At 50.3% G+C, this 22,307-nt stretch overlaps 4 protein-coding genes across 4 annotated transcripts; 2 read left to right on the top strand and 2 right to left on the bottom strand.

Annotated features, from left to right (window-relative positions):
- Positions 1–1,289: 1,289 nt before the first annotated feature.
- On the top strand, positions 1,290–12,201 carry BDV37DRAFT_243565 (uncharacterized protein). Its single transcript, XM_032081451.1, has one exon. The coding sequence runs from the start codon at positions 1,354–1,356 to the stop codon at positions 11,956–11,958; it is 10,605 nt and encodes a 3,534-aa protein (XP_031943592.1). The 5' UTR covers positions 1,290–1,353; the 3' UTR covers positions 11,959–12,201.
- Positions 12,202–12,373: 172 nt separating this feature from the next.
- BDV37DRAFT_69270 (phosphatidylserine decarboxylase family protein) lies at positions 12,374–14,139 on the top strand. The gene is made up of 2 exons (XM_032091075.1): positions 12,374–12,594; positions 12,648–14,139. Exons 1-2 carry the CDS (start codon positions 12,554–12,556, stop codon positions 13,930–13,932), a joined length of 1,326 nt encoding a protein of 441 aa, XP_031943591.1. The 5' UTR covers positions 12,374–12,553; the 3' UTR covers positions 13,933–14,139.
- BDV37DRAFT_281180 (major facilitator superfamily domain-containing protein) lies at positions 14,039–15,830 on the bottom strand (the record flags this gene model as incomplete). The annotated part of the gene is made up of 5 exons (XM_032086766.1): positions 14,039–14,655; positions 14,705–15,156; positions 15,212–15,365; positions 15,416–15,584; positions 15,642–15,830. The coding sequence occupies 5 exons, from the start codon at positions 15,828–15,830 to the stop codon at positions 14,039–14,041; spliced, it is 1,581 nt and encodes a 526-aa protein (XP_031943590.1).
- A 471-nt stretch (positions 15,831–16,301) lies between these two features.
- Positions 16,302–22,027, bottom strand: BDV37DRAFT_243561 (ankyrin repeat protein). The gene is made up of 6 exons (XM_032081450.1): positions 20,999–22,027; positions 20,705–20,947; positions 20,331–20,652; positions 18,540–20,274; positions 17,493–18,484; positions 16,302–17,439 (listed from the first exon to the last, which is right to left on the bottom strand). Exons 1-6 carry the CDS (start codon positions 21,926–21,928, stop codon positions 16,448–16,450), a joined length of 5,214 nt encoding a protein of 1,737 aa, XP_031943589.1. The 5' UTR covers positions 21,929–22,027; the 3' UTR covers positions 16,302–16,447.
- Positions 22,028–22,307: the final 280 nt, after the last annotated feature.

The raw sequence follows: 22,307 nt of genomic DNA, 5'->3' as shown, positions 1-22,307 counted from the left end.
GATGTTCGCGTAACACGACAGGGTCCCCGGTCGATAAGTCATGGTGGACCTGCCAAGCCTCAACGGCCAAAGAAAGGTATACACTGTGTATCCAAATCCCACCCAAAGACGATGTCCCGAGGTGTAACAGCCCGCATTCACATGTCCGCATCACTTTGGATCTGATCGTTGCGTGTTAGATTATTCTCATATTTGGTTCAAAGAAAGCAACCCAAGATCCATTGGAACTAAAGATGGGACCTTTCTCACTCTGTGGTTCCTGCAATCAGAGCCGGCCATAGTTCGGACTATGCGTCCCACCCTTTATGGCATGACGGCGCGGGGCTGTTCCTGTGGCGCTGTGGGACGATCTTCTGGTGCGACGTGGGGATACTTCACGGCAAAGGAGCAAATAGCATCTGGTGTGCTGTGGACCAGAATAGACGGGAATTCTCCATACTGTCTCGGGGGGGACGTCTAAAGTAGCACAGGCGGTTTTTGTTGGAAATGGGCCAAGCAGAGAAGATACCTTCGCAGCGGGAGATGAGCGTGGCAAGCCCAATATAAAGTATTTCCTGTATGGCTCCTAAATCGTCAGTTATGGCGTCTTTTTAAACTACTCTTGTATCATTACGCTTGTCAACGACCAACATGACTCAATTGCCGCTGGGAAGCGAAACCAGTTCAGGATCGATAAGCTTATCGAGGACCACGGACTCCAGGGCCAATGAGGGTGAAAATGTTGACAATGACATGGTTAAACCCAGCAATGGCGACATCAACCCTCACAATGGGAATGCGATGGGAGGCAGGATCCACATCCGTTTTCCCGGGGGTATCGAGCGATGGAAGGATTTAGTGAGCCAGGTTACCGAGCGCTGCGACGTGAGTGGTCTAACAACCAATCCCACGAAATATCAGCTTGCATCGACGGGATTCGGTGACGCGAGCACTGTCTACCGGCAGCGCTTCATGACGGTGCCTAGTGAGGTGCACTCCGCGTTGCAAGAGCTTTGTGTTGAACGCCGTGTCAGCGTAAGATCCGTTATTCTTTTCGCCATACACCAGATGTTAAAAGGGTTTGGTAATGGATCACAAACTATTACCGCCTCTCTACGCCTTGAGGAGAATCCCCAAGATTCTCGGCTATCATGGGCGGTGTCACCTACATTCGTCAGCCATGAGAACAGAGAGGAATGCTCCGTGGCGCAAGCCGTTGAGGGTATTGAAGCGGTGCGCAGTTCGAAGAACCCGTTCACACACACAATCGACAAAGCGTCAGATCTCGTGGACTTGGGGTTGTTTGACTTACTCGTCATCTTTGCCGACGCAGACGGTGCTCCTCTTCCATTATTTGATTTCCCCTTAGCGGTGATGGTAGATGAGGGTGAAACAGGACTCCAGCTGACTCTGCGCTTCTCCGACTGTCTTTTCGATGAGGAGACAATATGTAATTTCACAGATGCCCTTAACATCTTGCTCGCTAAAGCAGCGACAGGAGGAGCGACACTAGTTAGTGATATCGAACTACTGTCATTAGAGCAACAGCAGCAGCTGGAGGAATGGAACAACACGGACGGCGAATACCCAGCATCCAAGCGGCTGCATCATCTAATTGAAGAGGGGGCTCAGCGCCACGAAGACAAGGTGGCCGTGGCTTGCGAGGAGCGAAAGATCACCTACGGCGAGCTTAACGCCCAAGCAAACCGTCTCGCACGCTATCTTCACTCAACAGGCATCCAGCCCGAGCAGATTGTCGCATTGTTCCTCGATAAGAGCGAAAAGCTTATTATTACCATTCTGGGTGTGTGGAAGTCTGGCGCAGCCTACGTGCCCATTGACCCGACGTATCCAGATGAGCGTGTTCGATTTGTGCTGGATGACACCGAGGCACAGGTCATCATCACCAGTAATCGACATGCCGAGAGGCTTGAGCGACAGATCGTCGGCGACAGACAACTCCGCATTATTCCTCTGGAGCCATTGCTCGAATCACTTGGTCAGGATACCTCGAGCATTCCAACGCACAACTTGGATGAGCTATGTCTCACGAGCAGGCAACTAGCCTACGTGACTTATACCTCTGGAACCACGGGGTTCCCAAAAGGTATCTTTAAACAACACACGAACGTGGTCAACAGTATCACCGACCTGTCCGCCCGTTATGGGGTGACCGGGCAACACCACGAAGCAATTCTGCTGTTCTCAGCCTACGTGTTCGAGCCATTCGTTCGCCAAATGCTCATGGCATTAGTAAACGGCCATCTCCTCGCCATTATCAATGATGCGGAAAAATATGACGCGGACAAAATCCTTCCCTTCATTCGCAGACACAACATTACCTACCTCAATGGTACTGCCTCTGTTCTACAAGAATACGACTTCACTGACTGCCCGTCCCTGAAGCGAATGATTCTGGTGGGTGAAAACTTAACAGAAGCACGGTATCTGGCTCTGCGCAAGCGATTCAAGAACCGCATTCTGAATGAGTATGGATTCACCGAATCAGCCTTCGTAACAGCCCTCAAGGTCTTTGAGCCCCAGTCAACTCGCAAAGACACGAGTTTGGGAAGACCTGTGCGCAACGTCAAGTGCTACATCCTTAATCCTGCTCTCAAGCGTGTTCCCATTGGGGCCACGGGCGAGTTGCACATCGGAGGGCTGGGTATTTCAAAAGGATACCTCAACCGTCCTGATCTTACACCGACGCGGTTCATCCCCAATCCCTTCCAGACGAAGCACGAGAAGCAGCTCGGAGTCAACAGCTTGATGTATAAGACTGGAGACCTGGCCCGCTGGCTTCCGAACGGCGAGGTTGAATATCTGGGACGCGCAGATTTCCAGATCAAGTTGCGTGGCATCCGAATTGAGCCCGGTGAGATTGAGGCGACGTTGGCTCAGTACCCTGGCGTCCGGACAAGTTTGGTAGTGTCTAAGAAGCTCCAGAAAGGCAATGAGGAAACCACGAACGAGCACCTTGTGGGTTACTATGTCTGTGACAACGCCTCGGTATCCGAGACGGACTTGCTGTCTTTCTTGGAGAAGAAACTACCTCGATACATGATCCCGACGCGGCTGGTACAGCTGTCGCAGATCCCAGTGAACGTGAACGGAAAGGCGGACCTGCGAGCCCTGCCAGCAGTCAATATTTCCAAATCCTCCGAGATTCGTTCCGATCTCCAAGGCGACATGGAATCTGCCCTTGGAGAAATCTGGGTCGACGTATTGGAAGCCCGCCCCGGATCGATCTCTCGCAGCGACAACTTCTTCCGTCTCGGAGGGCACAGCATTACCTGCATCCAACTCATTGCACGCATCCGAGAGCGACTCTCGATAATTATCTCTGTAGAGGATGTCTTCGCAACAAGGACACTGGAGCGCATGGCAGATTTTCTGCAGAGCAAACAACAGGAAGCATCTGATGGACGCTGTGGGAGCGAGTCTGCAGCGCAGTCAAGGGCACTGGAGGGAGATGCAGCCACCAATAATGTTTATAGGGCAAACAGTCTTCAGCAGGGATTTGTATATCATTATCTTAAAAATACGGAACAGTCCGATGCATATATAATGCAGTCTGTCCTGCGATATAATATCAAGTTGTCGCCAGACCTGTTCCAGAGAGCCTGGAAGCACACTCAACAGGCCTACCCGGCATTGAGGCTTCGTTTCAAGTGGGCAAAGGAAGTTTCACAAGTGATCGATCAGAATCAGCTGTTGGACTGGCGTTTCTTCTACTTTGACGATGTGCCTACGGGTGCTGTTGAGGATCAGAAATTGGTCGACTTGCAGCGCCAGGACCGCGAGGAGTCATACAAACTGGATGCCGGTAGGCTATTCCGCATCTATCTGATACAACACAGCGAGAATCGTTTCACATGTCTCTTTAGCTGTCACCATGCGATCCTTGATGGTTGGAGTCTGCCGCTTCTGTTCGAGAAGGTCCATGAAACTTACTTGCAACTGCTTCATGGGTACAATCTTGCCCCGCTCGCGGATGACCCTTACGCTCGCACTCAAAGGTATCTCCAAGCGCACCGTGAGGACCATCTCGACTATTGGGCCGGGGTGGTAGAGCAGATCGCCGAGCGGTGCGATATGAATGCCTTGTTGAATGAGCGTAGTCGTTACAAAGTCCAACTGGCGGACTATGACCAGGTACAGGACCAGAAACAGCTGACAGTGGCAATCGCCGGAGATGAATGGTTACGGCAGCTCCGTCAGACCTGCTCCACCCAAGGTATTACCTTACATTCGATCCTCCAGTTTGTTTGGCACGCAGTGCTTCATGCTTATGGAGGCGGTAGCCATACCATCACTGGCACAACCATCTCCGGAAGAAATCTGCCCATTAGCGGAATTGAACGATCCGTTGGGCTTTATATTAATACGCTGCCGCTGGTAATCGATCATTCAGCATACAAAGATAAAACTATCATGGAGGCCATCGAGGATGTGCAGGCTAAAGTAAACGCGATGAACAGCCGCGGAAATGCGGAACTGGGCAATCTTCGCAAAAACGACTTGAAGCATGGATTATTCGACTCGTTATTCGTGCTGGAGAACTACCCGAACCTGGACAAGTCACGGGTTCTACAGCACCAAAGCCAACTGCGATATTCAATCCAGGGAGGTACTGAGAAGTTGGACTACCCGCTGGCTGTCATCGCGCGAGAAGTGGAGGCAACTGGCGGAATCACTCTGTCTATCTGCTACGCCAGTGAGCTGTTTGAGGAGGTGACCATTTCCGAGCTGCTTCGTATGATCCAGGACACTTTGATGCGGGTTGCGCGAGGCTTGAATGAACCTGTACGCAGCCTGGAGTACCTCTCATCTGCCCAACTGGAGCATCTCGCCACGTGGAATGCTACGGAAGCGGAGTTTCCCAACACCACGCTGCATGAAATGTTCGAGATGGAAGCGAACCAGAAGCCCGAGAAAACAGCGGTCATCTATGAGGAGCAGGCCTTAACCTATCGCGAGTTGAATGAGCGGGCGAACCGCATGGCACATCAACTAAGATCTGACGTCAGTCCGAAGCCCAACGAAGTCATCGCCCTCATAATGGACAAGAGCGAGCATATGTTCGTCAGCATCTTGGCTGTGTGGAAGAGTGGAGGTGCCTATGTTCCCATTGACCCTGGATATCCTGACGACCGTATCCAATATATTATTCAGGACACCCGGGCCATCGCTGTCATTGCGGACTCTTGCTATCTGCCTCGCATCAAAGGAATGGTAGCATCAGAAACACTTCTTTATCCCTCTGACTTGACAGCCACACCAGATCCAAAGTACAGTGCAGCAAACCCTTCACCGTTGAGTCGGAGCACAGACCTGGCCTATATCATCTATACATCTGGTACGACAGGCCGGCCCAAGGGCGTCGCATTGGAGCATCATGGAGTGGTAAATCTGCAGGTGTCGCTGTCTAAGATATTCGGCTTGCGGAGTACAGACGATGAGGTGATACTCTCTTTTTCAAACTACGTATTCGACCATTTTGTGGAGCAGATGACCGACGCACTTCTCAACGGCCAAACCCTACTGGTACTCAATGATGAAATGCGTGGAGACAAAGACCGACTCTATCAATACATTGAGAAGAACCGAGTGACCTACCTATCTGGTACACCATCTGTGGTATCAATGTACGAGTTCGGCCGGTTTAAGAACCATCTCCGCCGTGTAGACTGCGTTGGAGAGGCGTTCAGCGAACCGGTCTTCGACAAGATCCGCGAAACTTTCCATGGCCTCGTCATCAACGGCTACGGTCCGACGGAGGTCTCCATCACCACCCATAAACGCCTCTATCCGTTCCCAGAGCGGCGCACTGACAAGAGTATCGGTCAACAGGTCCATAATAGCACGAGTTATGTGCTGAACGAGGACATGAAGCGCGTTCCTATCGGGGCTGTTGGCGAGCTCTACCTAGGAGGTCAAGGTGTGGCACGAGGTTATCACAATCGCCCAGATGTGACCGCGGAGCGATTCATACCCAATCCATTCCAGACAGAGGAGGAAAGGATGTCAGGCCGCAACTCCCGCCTCTACAAGACAGGCGATTTGGTACGCTGGATCCCAGGGAGCAACGGGGAGATTGAGTACCTGGGCCGCAATGACTTCCAAGTCAAGATTCGCGGATTGCGCATTGAACTGGGTGAAATCGAGGCGATCCTATCGTCATATCCTGAGATCAAACAGTCCGTGGTGATTGCAAAGGACCGCAAAGAAGGAGGACAAAAATTCCTCGTTGGCTACTACGTTGCTGATGCAACACTGTCATCCGCCGCTATTCGGCGGTTCATGCAGTCTCGATTGCCTGGCTACATGGTACCATCTCGCCTCATACCAATCAGCAAACTGCCCGTCTCTCCCAGTGGAAAGTTGGACACCAAGGCCTTGCCCCCCGCCGAAGAAGAGAGCGAGATCGACGTGGTGGCGCCGCGCAATGAAGTCGAACGCACCCTGTGTGACATCTGGGCAGAGCTCCTTGAGGTCCGCCCAGAGGAGATTGGAATTTACAGCGATTTCTTCAGTCTGGGAGGCGACAGTCTGAAGAGCACGAAACTTTCTTTTATGGTTCATGAGGCCTTTAACCGCGCAATCTCAGTCAGCAATCTTTTCCGTCACCGAACAATTGAGAACCTGGCACACCTGATCGTAAACAACGCCGCGGATGTGAATGAAATCACCCCTGCAGGATACAATGAGAGGCAGATGATTCCCGTTTCCTGCGCCCAGGAGCGACTTCTCTTCATTCACGAGTTTGAGAATGGCAGCAATGCGTACAACATCGACACCGCTTATGAGTTTCCTGGCTCGGTTGATGCCTCATATCTTGAGCAGGCGCTGCGTGGAATCCTTGCTCGTCACGAGGCGTTGAGAACATTGCTGGTCAAGGACGACAAAACCGGCACCTATCTCCAGAGGATATTGAGCCCCGATAGCGCCCAGCGCATGTTTTCCATCAAGATGAGCATAATCAAAGCCATGGAGCAATTGGAGCAAGAAATGGCCACTCTATCCCAGCATGTTTTCCGCCTGGGTGATGAACTGCCTTGGCAGGCCCGTATTCTTAGACACGAATCAGGCAACTTATATCTCATTGTGACGTTCCACCATACCAGCTTCGATGCATGGTCATTAAGTGTCTTTGAGCGAGAACTTCAAGCCTTGTACGCGCTCCTCCACAAAACAAACAGTGCAGCAACCTTGCCCACTCTAAAGGTCCAGTACAAGGATTATGCCCAGTACCATCGCCGGCAGCTTTCAGGCAATCACAGTAGCTTATCCGACTTCTGGTTGCAAAAGCTCAGTGGGTTGGAGTCGTTACAGTTGATCCCGGACCGTCCACGACCGGGGCGTTTTAACTATGATGGCGACGATCTCAGTATTGAACTGAGTCAAAATGACACACAAAGCCTGAGAGAGGTTGCCAAAAACTGCAAGTCCAGTCTGTATGTCGTCCTGCTATCCGCCTATTACGTGATGCTTGCATCGTACGCGAACCAGACAGATATCGCAGTGGGTATCCCAATTAGCCACCGAACACATCCGCAATTCCAGTCCATCATTGGATTCTTCGTCAACCTCGTCGTGCTTAGAGTGGATGTGTCTCAGTCCGGCATTCGCGATCTCATTGGAAGGGTCATGAAGGAGCTTGTGCAAGCACAGCTACACCAAGACATGCCGTTCCAGGAGGTCACGAAGCTGTTGCAAGTGGCTAATGATTCTAGCCGGCATCCGTTGGTACAAACCGTTTTCAACTTCGAAGCCCGTCCAGATCAAGAGCATGATGCTGGATCACAAGGTGAGGGCGTATTGCACTTTACTCAGCACCACCCGGTTCAGCCCCTCGCTTCAGTTGCGAAGTTCGATTTGAATGCAACGATCACCGAACTGGATTCGGGATTGAGGGTCACCTTCAACTACGCCACCAGCCTGTTCAGCAAGACCACGATTGAGGGCCTCTTGCATACCTACGAATACCTCATTCACCAGTTATCGAAGCTAAGTGCAGAAGGAATCAAGGATGATACGCAGTTGTTGTTGGCTCGTCCGCAAGAGAATGGCGATGCACACCTACCATTGGCACAGTCCCCGCTTGTAATGCCTGCTGAGAATCAGAAAGCAGCGTCACTAAGCCAGGCCTTCCAGCACGAAGTTTCACTGGCCTCGGAGAAGATTGCTGTCATTCAAGGAGATAGAGCACTCAGCTATGCCGATCTGAACAAACGGGCTAACCAGTTATCACGATACATACAATCCGTCTCCCCCATTGGAGTTGAAGGCCGAGTAGCCCTGATGCTGGACAAGAGCATCGAGACAATTGTTTGCATTCTGGCGATATGGAAGGCTGGTGCAGCATATGTGCCGTTGGATCCAACCTACCCGAAGGAGCGCGTCCAGTTAATACTGGAGGAGACCCAGGCGAAGACTATTCTTGTGAACTCACATCATGCCGTTAAATGTGAATACATGGGCGCAAAGGTGATATCAATCGACTCGGTCCCCGTCGCGACCGAGATCAGTCAACAGTTGCCCGTTGACCTGCCTGCCATTGCCGGGCTAGACAATCTGGCGTATATCATCTTTACTTCCGGTACTTCCGGCAAGCCCAAGGGCGTTCTAGTGGAGCAAAAGGGTGTTCTATTGTTGCGTGATGCCCTCAGGGAACGGTATTTCGGCAATGGCTGCGCCAAGCATCATTCAGTACTTTTCCTTTCTAATTATGTCTTCGATTTCTCTGTCGAACAAATCCTGTTATCGGTGCTAAGCGGACACAAGTTGATCATCCCCCCGGCAGAGTTCGTCGTCGATGAAGAGTTCTATAAGATGGCCAACACTCACGGTCTCTCGTATCTAAGTGGAACTCCATCCTTGCTGCAACAGATCGATATGGCACAACTACACCACCTGCAGGTCGTCACAGCAGCAGGTGAGATGTTTCATGCCACGCAATACGAGAAGATGCGCCGCAGATTTGGCGGTACGATCTACAATGCTTATGGTATCACCGAGACCACGGTTTACAACATTATCACGGAATTCACTGCAAATTCGAGTTTTGAGAATGCTATACGCGACGTGTTTCCCGGCACCCGAGCGTATTTGCTCAATAAGGCGCTTCAGCCCGTCCCGGTCGATGCAGTCGGAGAGCTCTACCTGGCTGGTGATTGCGTGACACGTGGTTATCTCAACGAACCTCTTCTAACAGATCAGCGGTTCCTTCCCAACCCTTTCCGGAGCGAGGAGGATGTCGCCGCTAGTCGTTTCTCGCGACTCTACAAGACCGGTGACTTGTTTCGATGCCGGGTTAGCCATCAACAGCAGCCACAACTCGAATACCTAGGAAGAGGCGATCTGCAGGTCAAGATGAGAGGATACCGTATCGAGCTCTCTGAAGTTCAGAACGTTCTTGCCTCTAGTCCTGGTGTTCGGGAGTGTGTAATCGTCGCTAAATATGACCAGGAGGATAGCTATTCACGGATCGCGCAGTCCATAGTCGGCTACTATACCGCTGACAACGAAACAGTGCTGGAAACTAACATCCTCGCATTCATGAAAGCGAGGCTTCCAGCATACATGGTACCCAGCCATCTCTGTCGTCTGGAGGGTGCACTTCCTGTGACTATTAACGGAAAGCTTGACATCAAGGGACTGCCTGAAATTGACAACGCCTCGGGGCTGTTATCATACAGTCCGCCAAGGAACATACTAGAGTCTAAAGTATGTAAGCTGTGGGCATCAGTGCTGGGTGTAGAACGATGCGGAATCGACGATGACCTGTTCAAACTAGGTGGTGACAGCATTATGTCATTGCACCTCGTGGCCCAAATTCACAATCAGGTCGGTCGGAAGGTCACTGTTCGAGACATCTTTGAGTACCGTACCATTCGAGCACTCCATGACCACGTCTTCATGAGGGACACAGATCCGGACTCTGTCACCCAGTTCCGTAGTGAGCAGGGGCTGGTAGTTGGCGAGGCGCCCTTACTGCCAATTCAGAACTGGTTCCTGTCCAAGCCACTGCAGCATTTGAGCTATTGGAATCATACCTTCTACCTCCAAACTCCAGAGCTGGATATTCCTTGCCTGAGAACTGCCATCAACGAATTACAGCAGTATCACGATGCTTTCCGTATGCGACTGAATCGCAAGGACAATAGATTTGTACAGTCTTTTGCCGAGGACGCTTCTCCTGTCCAGCTACGGGTACTAAACACAAAGGATGTTGATGGACCTACAGCAGTTAACCAGGTACTGCGCGAGTGGCAGTCAGCCTTTGACCTCGAGGTTGGCCCGATTTGCGCCATCGGCTACCTGTATGGGTACGAAGACCGATCCGCGCGAGTCTGGTTCTCCATCCATCACTTTGCCGTCGACACTGTTAGCTGGCAGATCCTGGCCCGCGACTTACAGATGCTCTACCAGAACGGAAGCCTAGGGCGCAAGGGCAGCAGTGTCCGGCAGTGGTCTGAAGCGGTTCAAGGTTACCAGGCATCAGCGTCTGAAATAGAGTACTGGAACGAGCTCATTGCACAAACGGCTTCCAGCACCTCTGCGCTTCCGGCATCAACCGGGTCACGTATGCATCTGACAAGGAGTTTGAGCACTGAGAAGACAGCCTTGCTGCTCCAAGGCGGCAGCAATCGGCAAGATATCTCCGTGTACGACTGTCTACTAACTGCTGTTGGATTGGCACTCCAAAATATCTCTTCAACGGGCCCAAATATGGTCACCATCGAGGGGCATGGTCGCGAGGAAGATGTTGACCAGACACTGGATGTCAGCCGCACCATGGGTTGGTTCACCAGTATGTATCCATTTGAGATCCCCCGTCTCAATACCGAGAGCCTGGTTCATGGAGTAGCCGCTGTAAATGAACGGCTCAGGCAGGTCCCTGCTAGAGGCGTCGGGTATGGAGCATTGTACGGCTATAGTCGACACCCTTTGCCTCAGATTACCGTCAACTATCTGGGAAATCTGTCTCGCAAGCAATCAAACCTCCACGAATGGGTAATCGCCGTGGGCGACAATAACCTCGAGTATGGACTCACGACAAGCCCAGAAGACAAGGATAAGAGTTCCTCCGCCGTCGATATCACAGCTGTGTGTATTGATGGCGCTATCATAGTTGACATGGACAGTGCTTGGGGCCTTGAGGAGAGTGAAAAATTCATCTCAAACATCGAAGAAGGATTGAACAAGATCATCGGGGCCGTGGCAAAACAACAATCCTCTTCACCCCCAGCGAATCCTCAATTAACTGAGGAGACGTACACGCCATATTTCGAGTATCTGGAGCCGTCACGACAGGGTCCAACGCTGTTCCTGCTGCCCCCGGGAGAAGGAGGTGCCGAAAGCTACTTCAACAACATCGTCAAACACCTACCCGCGACAAATATGGTTGCCTTTAACAATTACTACTTGCACAGCAAGCGCCTGAGCACGTTCGAGGAGCTGGCGAGTATGTATCTTGAGCATGTACGCAGCATTCAGCCACACGGGCCGTACCACTTCATTGGGTGGAGTTTTGGAGGAATTCTCGCAATGGAGATGTCCCGGAGGCTGGCGGAATTAGGCGAAAAGATTGGCCTCCTTGGAATTATCGACACCTACTTCAATGTACACGGAGCGACACACAGCATTGGCTTGGGAGACGCCAAGATCCTCGACCCTATCCACCACATCTACCGCCCCGATCCAGCAAATTTCGAAGGTCTCCCATCTGCGACGGACCACATCGTGCTGTTCAAGGCCATGGAAACGAACGATCAGTATGAATCGGAGAGTCAGCGTCGCCTATATGAGTACTACGACGGAACACCCCTCAACGACCTGGATACATTGCTGCCAAGCGATACCGCCGTCCAACTAGTCCCGCTTACCGGCGATACTCACTTTTCTTGGGCCAGAAACCCACCGCAGGTAGACCGGATGTGCGCGGCCATCAAGGAATATCTCTCTGGTTATTAGTCCATGAGTAGGTGTGTCAGCGATGGTCGAAGTGATGAAGTAAACTTATGAAGGAAACGATACATGATAGAATCGTGTCAGGTGGGATCTGGTGCATACACAAAGAAGTGGCAACGGCTTGCTATGAGGGGGATGGCCTGTGCTTCTATATAAAAGCTACATTCCGATGACCGTTCAAGTCCGATGGATGAAGATTGTTATAGGAATAAAAGCTAGATTAGGGATTAAGTAGGAGGAGTGTCGATATGGGAAAAATAGAAGAGGGCTACGGTTTAGGAAGGTGCATATTCCGGGAATCCGTGATAAGATAAGCGGTTCACTGCCATGTGCCTCCCATGACATCATCCATATTGTTATTATCAATAAAATGCCTTCTTCTCCAATGCCTATCCACAGCTCCACTACCAAGTAACATGCGAATGGTGCTATAGTAGCCCTGCATCATCATGATGCAACCGGCTGGTCACTGCTCGAAATGTAAAAGGGTCAAACTCAGGATAAATACACGCCGTTCCATCGCCAAGATGTCAATCATAAATTCGAGAACCCACTACGTTCAATCACTATCAATAAATACAATTCCAATATCACGATCATGACACATAAGCACGGGAAACATACTCCTCGTCTTCACAAGTACGGCTTTCCTTCGGCCTCCTCCCTTAGACCTCCCAATCTAACAAAACCAGGTTCGGAAAATGGATGCCCTCCACCCTGGACAGCCACCACGAATGGCTAGGCGGGCTAATTGCTCACGTCGACAGCAAAGCCGATCACGAGCTTCACCCAGTGATGAAGGAATTCGAGCACCTCATTGAAAGCAACACACGGATCTACCTCCTTATAGAAGCTATGTTCACCGAGGTCCCCCGTAACAGAGTCTACGCAACAGACCCTACCGGATGTCCCCAGATCCGAGACTACAAACATATGATCCAGGTCCTGAACCATCTCCTCACGACGGCGCCCTCATGGAGTGACTTTACGCATCGCGTCGGTCTCGTCGGGCTACCCATTAACGCAGTGCTGGACTGGCCCATGGGCACACCCAGCGGGTATGCTGCGTTCCTAGATCCAGAGATCAATGCCATGATCAAAAAGGTACTAAACGCCTGGGGCGAGTACCTGCAGTCCCCTGAGTCGGCGCATGTGCTAGATGACTCGCAATATGGATGGTTCGGTGAAACGGGGAAGAATAACCTCGTCACAGTCGCCAATGTAGGACAGACGAACTACTCCTTCGAGGATATGTTTATCTGTGACCCCTCTCAGAAATACCACGGGTATAAATCATGGGATGATTTCTTTACTCGGATCTTCAGACCTGGTATTCGCCCTGTTGCATCGCCAAACGACGACAACGTGATAGCCAACGCCTGCGAGTCGCAGCCCTACAAGGTCGCTCGTAACGTCAAGGGTAGAGACGTCTTCTGGATCAAGAGCCAGCCATATTCGGTCTTTGATATGCTGGCGCATGATTCCCTTGCTGAACAGTTCGTGGGCGGAACTATATATCAGGCTTTCCTCAGCGCGCTGAGCTATCACCGCTGGCATGCACCTGTCAGTGGCAAGATTGTGAAAGCTTATGTTGTTGACGGGACGTATTACTCCGAGCCGCTATTCGAAGGTCTAGGAGATCCACATCCCCATGATATTGATTCTGTTGGGGAAGTCACGGCCCAGGAGTACATTACGGCGGTTGCTACGAGGGCATTGATTTTTATCGAAAGTGACAATCCTGCAATTGGACTAATGGCTTTTCTCGGTATTGGAATGTGCGAAGTTTCGACTTGCCACATCACCGTCTCTGAAGGTCAACATGTGAACAAAGGAGATGAGATTGGAATGTTTCATTTCGGTGGGTCAACACATTGTCTGCTGTTCCGGAAGGGTGTCAATGTCAATGAATTTCCATCTACGGAGACGAACCAAAACGTCCCAGTTAAAGGTCAGGTTGCTGTTGTGACACCTTGAAACCTTGAGCTAAACTCTTCTTCTGGCATGTACATATATAAGGAGATAAAAGTAGGCCCAGAACTATGAATCGTGTAATTTCATCATCATCATGACCGCGTATATCCTACAACGTATACTTGAACAAAGGTGACCTGTCACCCATGTTCAACAACTGCTCCTCCGTATATTTTTCCCTTACTTCCGACTCCGACAGCTTCGATCTCCTCTTGTTTTCCCACCAGAACGAAGCTTCCAATATCAACGCAAGGATCAATGCTGAGCCTCCAAACGCAATGGAAAGCCCAAAGCCAGTATAGTACTTCGGCTTCTCGTCGTCCATATACATATAACTTCCGATAATACCACCAATATTACCAACGCAGATATTGAACGCCACACCAATTGCGCGTCGGTTGGACGGAGTCAAATTGTTAGACGTCCAAGAAGTGGTGGCCGGGTGGACAGGGTAGAGACCAATCATAGCCAGAATGACAGCAAAGAAGCTAGGACCGACATTTTCTTCCAACTTACCATCGAAGGAAATGATAATGCCGTATCCGACCGTCAGCAGGGCGAGAGGAATCACGACAAACGGCATTCGCCAGTAGAACCGATCCGACAGCCTGGAGAAGCAGACGGCAGAAATGGCACCGGCGACATAGGGAGGAACCGTCATGAGCTGGGCGCTGGTGCTGCTGAAACCCATGGCTTCGGTTATACTGGGAAGGGTAAATTTGTTGCCTGGTCTTTCGTCAGTATATTGGTCAGCCAAAATGCTAAGGAAACATACCGTATGAACAGGCGGACTGGCATAGCAAAATATATGCTAAGATATACATTCGCCAATTTGACATCACTGAGACAAAATCCTTCCATCGAGACCGTCGTTGCTGGTCATGTTCCTCTTCTTTGAACTGTCCTCCTTCCTTAATGAATTTCTGTAGCTCGAGGAAGCGAATTTCGTCTGGTTCTAACCATCGACCGGATAGCGAAGGTGAGTCAATCAGCAACCAGAAACAAGCCACACCCAGCACTACGGTAACCAAGCCCTCAAGGATGAAAATCCATCTCCAGCCTTCATATCCACCTACGCCGTCCATCTTCGCGATGGCCGCCGCGAGTAGTCCTGAGAACGCGCCAGACAGGGCACTAGCACAGTAGAAATAGGCAAGACGGGTAGACAAGTCTTTCGGCATGTACCACTGGGTACAGAGGTAGACCGCCCCGGGGAAGAAACCTGCCCTGTTTGAAGTCAGCCCATGAATTTGGTCCAATGGTCTGTAGGCTGCAAGCATACTCAAAAACGCCAAGAAGAACACGGGTCACCATCAATCCGGCAAAATTCTGGACGACCCCGGTCAAGGTCATGATGATCCCCCAGGAAACGATTAAGATTCCCAGATACACAGATGGCCGAGAAAATGTTTTGAGCAGCATGTTACTAGGTACCTCTGCCTGAAATTAGATCGGCCGTCTGCAAGGAGAACCAACGGAAACTCACCAAGGAGGACATATGGGACAAAGAATATGCTCAATATAATATTCCATTGAATACCATCGAGATTCAGATCCTCCATCATGCCTTCGATCTTTGCATTTCCGATGTTTGCTCGATCGAGATGGGATATCAGATACAACACTGCCAGCATCGGCACGAGACGAATATCGACCTGAACAGTGGAATTAGCATCAAAGCGTTTAAAATGGCATGTAGAGAGGATACAAACCTTGCGGCGAACTATCTTCCTCCGCTCCAGGGGGTAATTGAGATAAAAGTCCTCATCCTCCGGGTCCAACCCCAAGACCCGGAAATTCTCAATAGTGACAATTGTGGGCACTTGCTCCTGGTGCTTAGGATCGGGAATTTTGTCATCTTGGAGATCCAACGGGTGCCCCATTGGCTTTGCAATAGACATGTTGACTAGATACCTCGTAAATATCTATTTGGTGATAACAGGGACTTTGGCACTTCAGTCCCTTGCTGAGGGCGAGTAAACTTGAAATATATAGATCACCATGCTTTTCCGCCATGGTATCTCCACCTTGAGTCGAAGCTCATGTCGTTCTAGTTCTCCCCCGCGCATTGGCGCATGATAGACGCATGCTATGTCGGCTGCCAAGAGAGCTAAGAGAGTGCTCGGCTCACACACATGGACAAGTCTGGGGAAATGGAGGAGAAGCGGCGGGGGAATCCGGGGGTGGAGCGACCTTCCGCTAAACCACATCCACGTGAACTGGCGGAAATGCAGGCTAGACCAGCCTGGAAAAATATCCGCCCACCCCAATCGAAAGCTACATGTCCTAGCTCTAGGTTTTAGGCTCTTTCGTCTAGCGGAGCGGGGTCAGAGATTGTCGCGGTTGAAGAATGACACTAATTATATTATGTAGTAACATGCTCATATTTCTAGCGTGTACATAGGTTCTATTGGCCGATTTCACACAAAAAACTGCCGAAGCCATTTCCCGCTGTCCACCCTCAACAGGAAAGGTAATATAAGATTAAACCTTCATGCACTTCCCCCTAAGTAGCACCTTAAGTTTCCATGACGTCGGCCAGCTCGTCCTTTCGATCAGATCGGCCATACCATCTCGCCACTTGGTCCGTTTCTGTAAACCACTGACTCTGACGTTGTCCCCATCGACTGGACTTATGTGCGGCGAGTCGCTTTGCCACCTCGTTCGCTTCATTTAAAGTGACTAGCTTCCGCTTTTCCGGTCGGCCGCTAGCCCTTTCACGGCACACGTCGCGTAAGCTCTTCTCCGGTGGGCATGAGTCGGGAAGGAAGGACTCTGGATCCACATCAACCATGTTTGCCCTCGTTATCCAGCGACCATTCCAGGATCGATCGCGAATTCGAAAGCTGGGTGGGTCCGAGGTTGTTCTAAGTGTCCAAGCGTCCTCTTCCAGCTCTAGCGGTGTGCTTCCAGTGGCATTCTCACAATAGAGTAAGTCAGGACGACGGTCCATCATCAGCTCGAGAATCCGAACGAGTTCATGTTTCACTGCGTAGTGCACAGGTGTATTACCTGTGCCATCAAGCAGTTCCAAGTGTTTCTGTCCCGTGCTTTCAGCAAACTGGAGAAGAATGCGTGCGATATCAGTCAGCCTATCTGCGTCGGATCCTTTAAAAGAGGCGTGATGTATCCAGCGGGAAAATGGAGTGACAGATCCTGGTTCATCCGATGAACGCTCCAGTAGTAATGAAGGAACCACTCGAGGATCAAGCAAGCCAAGAAGTTTCTCTATATTGCTTGGCTTTCCTGAGGTGTCGCCATCGACTCCACACAGCAACAGATGTATGAGGTTGTTACCTCTGCTATCCCGAACTGTCTGGCTTGCACCTGCTTTTATAAGAATATCGGCATAATCTGCTCTATTCAGAGAGTACGCAAGGGCTAATGGGGTGTATCTCCCTGCGGACCTAGTCTCGAGGCACTCCGGAACCTCCCGAACAAGATACTCGACAAGACGTCGGGATTCCAACGTCGGTGTAGAAAGAATGGCGCAATGCAAGACCAGATTGTCTGTCGCAAGTTGTGTCAGCATTCGGAGATATATAAATAAACAGAGTACGTACTTGCTGCATTTAGCCAGTTCATGAGAGACTTCTCAATGCCACTCGTTGACTTTGCTAGGAGCTTCAGCCTATGGTCCCGCTCATGAGACGCGGAAAACTCGAGATAATGTCTGCTTGGGGCAGTGCTCATGTACCATTCAGTGCTCTTCAGACTGCCCAGAACGGCAGAAACAAGTAAGGGCGAGCTTTTATTCGCGGGATTGCGCAGTTGTCCGCGCCCAGCAGCTGCCCAGTCTGCTCTCTTCTTTCCGTGGATAGAGAGCCCTTGGTAGTATTTTGGCTTTTCATGATCCTGAACGCCGCTTTCCTGGACAAGAGCATCCAATGGGAGGTCCGCTCCTGCTCTCCTGATAAGTTCTTCAAGGCAGCGGAGTCGACCCTCTGCTATAGCTAGATGAACTGTTTTATTCGCCACTCCAAAAGCGGTGAACTCAGAACTGGTGTCCATAGAAGCCAGTTCTTCTCCAATTTCAAGTAAGAAGACAAGCAACTTGACATTGTCCATCCAAATGGCATACTCGAAAAGGTCAGATGGCTTGCCAAAGGGGCTCTCGCGACATTTAGCCTTGACTTCCGGGCTGGTGAACCATTCGGACTTTGGGCAATACCACTTTAGTACCTGAAGCGGAGTAATATGGCTCTCCACCTGTGTGGCCACTTCACCTATGTCGTCTATGGTAAACTTATCATCAACAATCTCGCTGTAGATGCGAAGATTGCCACTATCCTCCAAGTCTTCACCACTGCAATCACTGCCTATCTCAAACCTCTCGTGGCCACTAGGCTCCTGTTCTTTATACTGTGCTTGAACAATTTTCAGGATTGCTTTCGCCACATCCAGGTGACCCCGAAGTGCTGCGATTGAAAAGGGGGAGAGTCTATTAGAGTCTGTTATAGCAATTCGCAATGGAGGCTGTCCATTACCGTCACCCCACATGGCCAGTGTGAGAGACTTAATGGTGTCTAAGTCACCATGCCAAGCTGCCTCAAAACTTCACGATGTTAGTTGTCAATCAATGCCAAGGGACCGGTTACTAGGACACTCACAGTTTGATGTATCCACCCTTCCTTTCATCAGTGAGATCAGAGATATTGAATGTAAATTCCAGTTCGAAAGGGTCATCACGGTTCCTGTTTGGCGACGATGACCCATCGTCATCATTCGGTGTTTCAAAATCGGGAAACAATTCCTTGAACGTCTTGGCGCCTTTCTCGGACAGCGCAGTTTCTAACTTCTCGTATCGTTCAACTAGGTCCTGTATCGAGTGCAGCTTCGACTCGACCCCTTTCCTGTTTTGAGAATCGCTGATTCTTTGTTCATATGCTTTCAGCCTTTTCTCGTATGATTTCTTTGCCTTGCTCAATTCCCGCTCCGCCGTCCACAATTGATATGTGTTAGCTTCAAAACCGTTCAGGTAGAAGGAATCAGGCTCAAGTGGCCGTGGCGCAGATAGTCCAACCACTTCGCCTTGGTATCCCTGCAATTCCTTAATCTTATCACGAACACAGTCCAAGAGAGATGTGCCATGGAGACTATCTCGCACGTAGTCATCATCCTCCACTTTATATCCGTCTGGCGACAACGTGTTCGGATCAACCCCACGAGTCACTAGTTCTAGAGCCACTTCTGGTAATTCTTTCTGAACAGCTAGAATCACGGGCTGCGTAAAGTTCTGTCTGAAAATCTCACGATTCCTTTCTGATGAGTTTTTACGTATGCTGTCCAGTACCTGACCAGACTTCACAAACTCCCCAAAGTCGATCGAGGGCTCAGCACCAGCTTGGAGAAGCTTCAATGCACCGATTGGATTCTTCGTATTGATTGCGGTCATAAAGGCGGAGTAGGCATTAGGGTTCCAGGAATATCCAATAAAGGCAAGGTGGTTAATCGCTTTCAGTGTGACTGGTTTGTTCTGATCGAGGAAGACATCAATAAGGTCGTCATATGTTGAGGCAGCAATGTAGTGTAATGGCGTGTTGTATTTGAGGTCAGCCTGGGCTGGTGAGGCACCCAACTGTAGAAGCTTCTTGGCCATCGCTTTGGCATTTTCTAGAGGGAGTTGAAGCGTGAGTACTAGTGTCAGAATTGCACTTCTTGCGCTGTTGTTTCGGCTGTTCAGCAACTTTATGGGGAGCAACACGTCAGCTCCGAAAGACGCGACGAGTTCTTCCACCGCGTCAACATGGCCGTTGAGGATAGCAAGGTGTAGAGGGGATGTACGGCTGTCCCAGGACACGGCATTTATATCATAGAAATCTGGTTCTTGCACATTCTCATCTTCAGGTGGACTCTCAGTGCTGGTAGCATCGTCACCTTCTTTTTGGACTTTGATAAATGATCCCGATGTATATGAGGTTGCGTCCACTTCCATACTAACTGTTTCGATGTCATCTGGCTCGCTTCGCGCTTCGTCGGCTCCATGCTGACTATCTTGGGCTACTTTTGCTTTGCGAAGCTCCTGCCTTTTATCCTCTTCGGCTTCATTTTCTTCGCTTTTTAGCAGCAGTATTCTAATAATCTCAACATTGCCTCGAGCAGCTGCGATATGCAGAGCAGTCCTGCCATCTGCCAAGCGAGGAATTAATCTCGCACCGTGATTGACAAGGCATTGTACAATATTTGGTGTTGAAGCCATACAAGCCAGATGCAGCGGGGTCCGTCCCGTATAGTCGCGACCGTTGGGATCTCTTTCTTCTTGAGAAAGCCACTCCTTGACAGCAGCAAGATCATGGTCGACTATAGCCTGGCATAGGTACTCGGTATTGCCCACATAAGCCATCTCTGCTCTGGCGATTAGTAGATGCCACAACAGTTCAACGGAAACATAGAACACAAACCTGTCCAGTCGGTCTCTGTAATAGGGTTAAAGCTGCCAATTTCCTGGCGTCCGGGATCATCTTTAATGAATGAGATATCTCCAGAGATGTAGTTTTTGCCCTCTTTCTCTGCGACTTCCTTTTCTTCTGGAGTCACAGGTTCAGGACAAGAACCACAGCAGTCGTGGATTACATCCTCCACATTACCAAAAAATGCCGGATGCCGATGCAGATTGACGTCCCTGTCTTTTGGTCTGTTCCATTCTGCATTGAGAAGTAAGTCCTTCGTGTATACCAGTCGCTCGATCCTCTTGGCATGGAACTTCGGCCCATAGGGAATCGTCTTCGAGTGGGGTCAGCAAGAGCCCTATCTGATGGGGGAAGGTATAACACACCATAGTATGATAGTCTGAATATTCATCCCCCTCCATCCACTCAGGAGTTTCATCTTCCCAATCATTTTTAATGTTACCATTCAGTGACCTGAGGCGTCGCATCTGCTGTTGTCGAGCCGGGCGGCCACGCTCCTCTCGTCTCTGCTCTAGATAGGCGTCCCTATCGGATGACTTCGGTAACCTTTCCAGCACTAGAAGACGCGCTAGGCCAACGGTCCTTGAAAAGCTCCTCTCATAGATTGTCTAGAAGCAAGTTAGACAGGAGCCACGCGCTTAGGAAAGGGGAGGCCTTACTGGATCGATACGGCTCCGCTCTAGCTGTGGACAGAATATTTCAAAGCCTCGGTGTGAATATTTGGAAAGGCGGTTCTCATAAGATGGTGAGCGTCTAGTCAAATCGATCGTATTCGTCTGGGTGATATATGCAGAAAGGGCACGTGGTGAAGCATAAACTTGCTTACCATCGAAAGCGGCACAGGAACAGTCAACATCGAATCCAGTCAGGATCTCCGAGATAGACTTGTATATACGAAGGACAATCTGTACGTGGCGTGTGGGGTATTGTGAGACAATAGTAATTGTGTTCTTGGTTCGTATCGTTGTCGTCTCATAAAGAATGGCGTTTTTGATCTTCTCTTCAATCTGTTTGATTTTTTCGATTGCTTGTTCTTCGGTCAAGCCATACAGGAAGAGGTCGACATCAGATGCGGGTGCGTACTTGTCATGGTAGAACTGTCGTAGGGCGCGCTTTGAGCCACGGTACTCTTCCGGGACTGGCATGAGGCAAGTCACCACGGCACTTCCTGCCACGACGACATTGCTCCAGTCCATGTCGCTCAATGATCCTTCTGAGAAGATGTTGAAATTATGCCGAAAGCCCTCTAAGCTCGACACCACCGCAGGATCACCTGAAGCCCTGCGAGATTCTGCCTTCAGGGGCATGATATATTTTTCCTGAAGGTCGGCTGATTCTGAACCTGGATCTCGAGGCCGACTTAGAACAATGCTCTTCCCACTCGTGTCATAGAGCGGCACGATATTGAGGTGATTGTCCCGTAGCGCGGGATGGGACGGCTCCTGAGCAAAAAGCTTCCGTACGACAGCTTCATACTCGTTGTATGGCTTAAGGAGCTGAGCAATTGGTGTATCCTGGTTTCTATTGATCCAGCCAATGAGATCCTGGTGTTTTGCTGGCAATGATGGAAAAGAATGTGTCGCTGCCATGATGTTCGCCGGCAGAGCCCAAAACTCGAACACGATAATATCGAAGAGGAAGAAAAATAGTATTCAAGTTGACTACAGGTTTGGAGCACCAGAAGCTATTCACAGAGGAAAAGAAAATAAATCGAACGCATCCATTTCCACCAGCAGTTCGAAGCTTCCTTAAATCAAATTTCCAATCAACTAAAGTTTAACCCGCTCGGCGGCAGAATTGGTACCGCTCTCCAGGCATACGGTCCCACTGATTCGTCTAAATCTAGGCACTACTAGGCAGGATAAGGCAACCTAATGGGGATCCTGTCGATCTCTCAAGCTCTCGGTTAGATGCCTGGCGCCAGCGCTGCGATCAGCTCCCCACTCCTGACGCCAACAATATGATCTC

This window comes from Aspergillus pseudonomiae, assembly GCF_009193645.1.
Source record: "Aspergillus pseudonomiae strain CBS 119388 unplaced genomic scaffold BDV37scaffold_18, whole genome shotgun sequence".
Lineage (NCBI taxonomy): Eukaryota > Fungi > Ascomycota > Eurotiomycetes > Eurotiales > Aspergillaceae > Aspergillus > Aspergillus pseudonomiae.
Note: the sequence above shows the minus strand (reverse complement) of the source record. Positions and strands in the feature narration are given on the sequence as shown.

What these genes read in the sequence shown, in the direction of transcription:
- BDV37DRAFT_243565 (XM_032081451.1), top strand. Translation starts at nt 1,354, where the DNA reads ATGGTAGATGAGGGTGAAACAGGACTCCAGCTGACTCTGCGCTTCTCC.
- BDV37DRAFT_69270 (XM_032091075.1), top strand. Translation starts at nt 12,554, where the DNA reads ATGACACATAAGCACGGGAAACATACTCCTCGTCTTCACAA. An exon ending in CATACTCCTCGTCTTCACAA is followed by an intron (nt 12,595 to 12,647) that starts GTACGGCTTTCC and finishes TAACAAAACCAG; the next exon opens with GTTCGGAAAATGGATGCCCT.
- BDV37DRAFT_243561 (XM_032081450.1), bottom strand. Translation starts at nt 21,928, where the DNA reads ATGGCAGCGACACATTCTTTTCCATCATTGCCAGCAAAACACCAGGAT. An exon ending in AGCGGAGCCGTATCGATCCA is followed by an intron (nt 20,948 to 20,998) that starts GTAAGGCCTCCC and finishes ACTTGCTTCTAG; the next exon opens with ACAATCTATGAGAGGAGCTT. An exon ending in ATTCAGACTATCATACTATG is followed by an intron (nt 20,653 to 20,704) that starts GTGTGTTATACC and finishes CCCCACTCGAAG; the next exon opens with ACGATTCCCTATGGGCCGAA.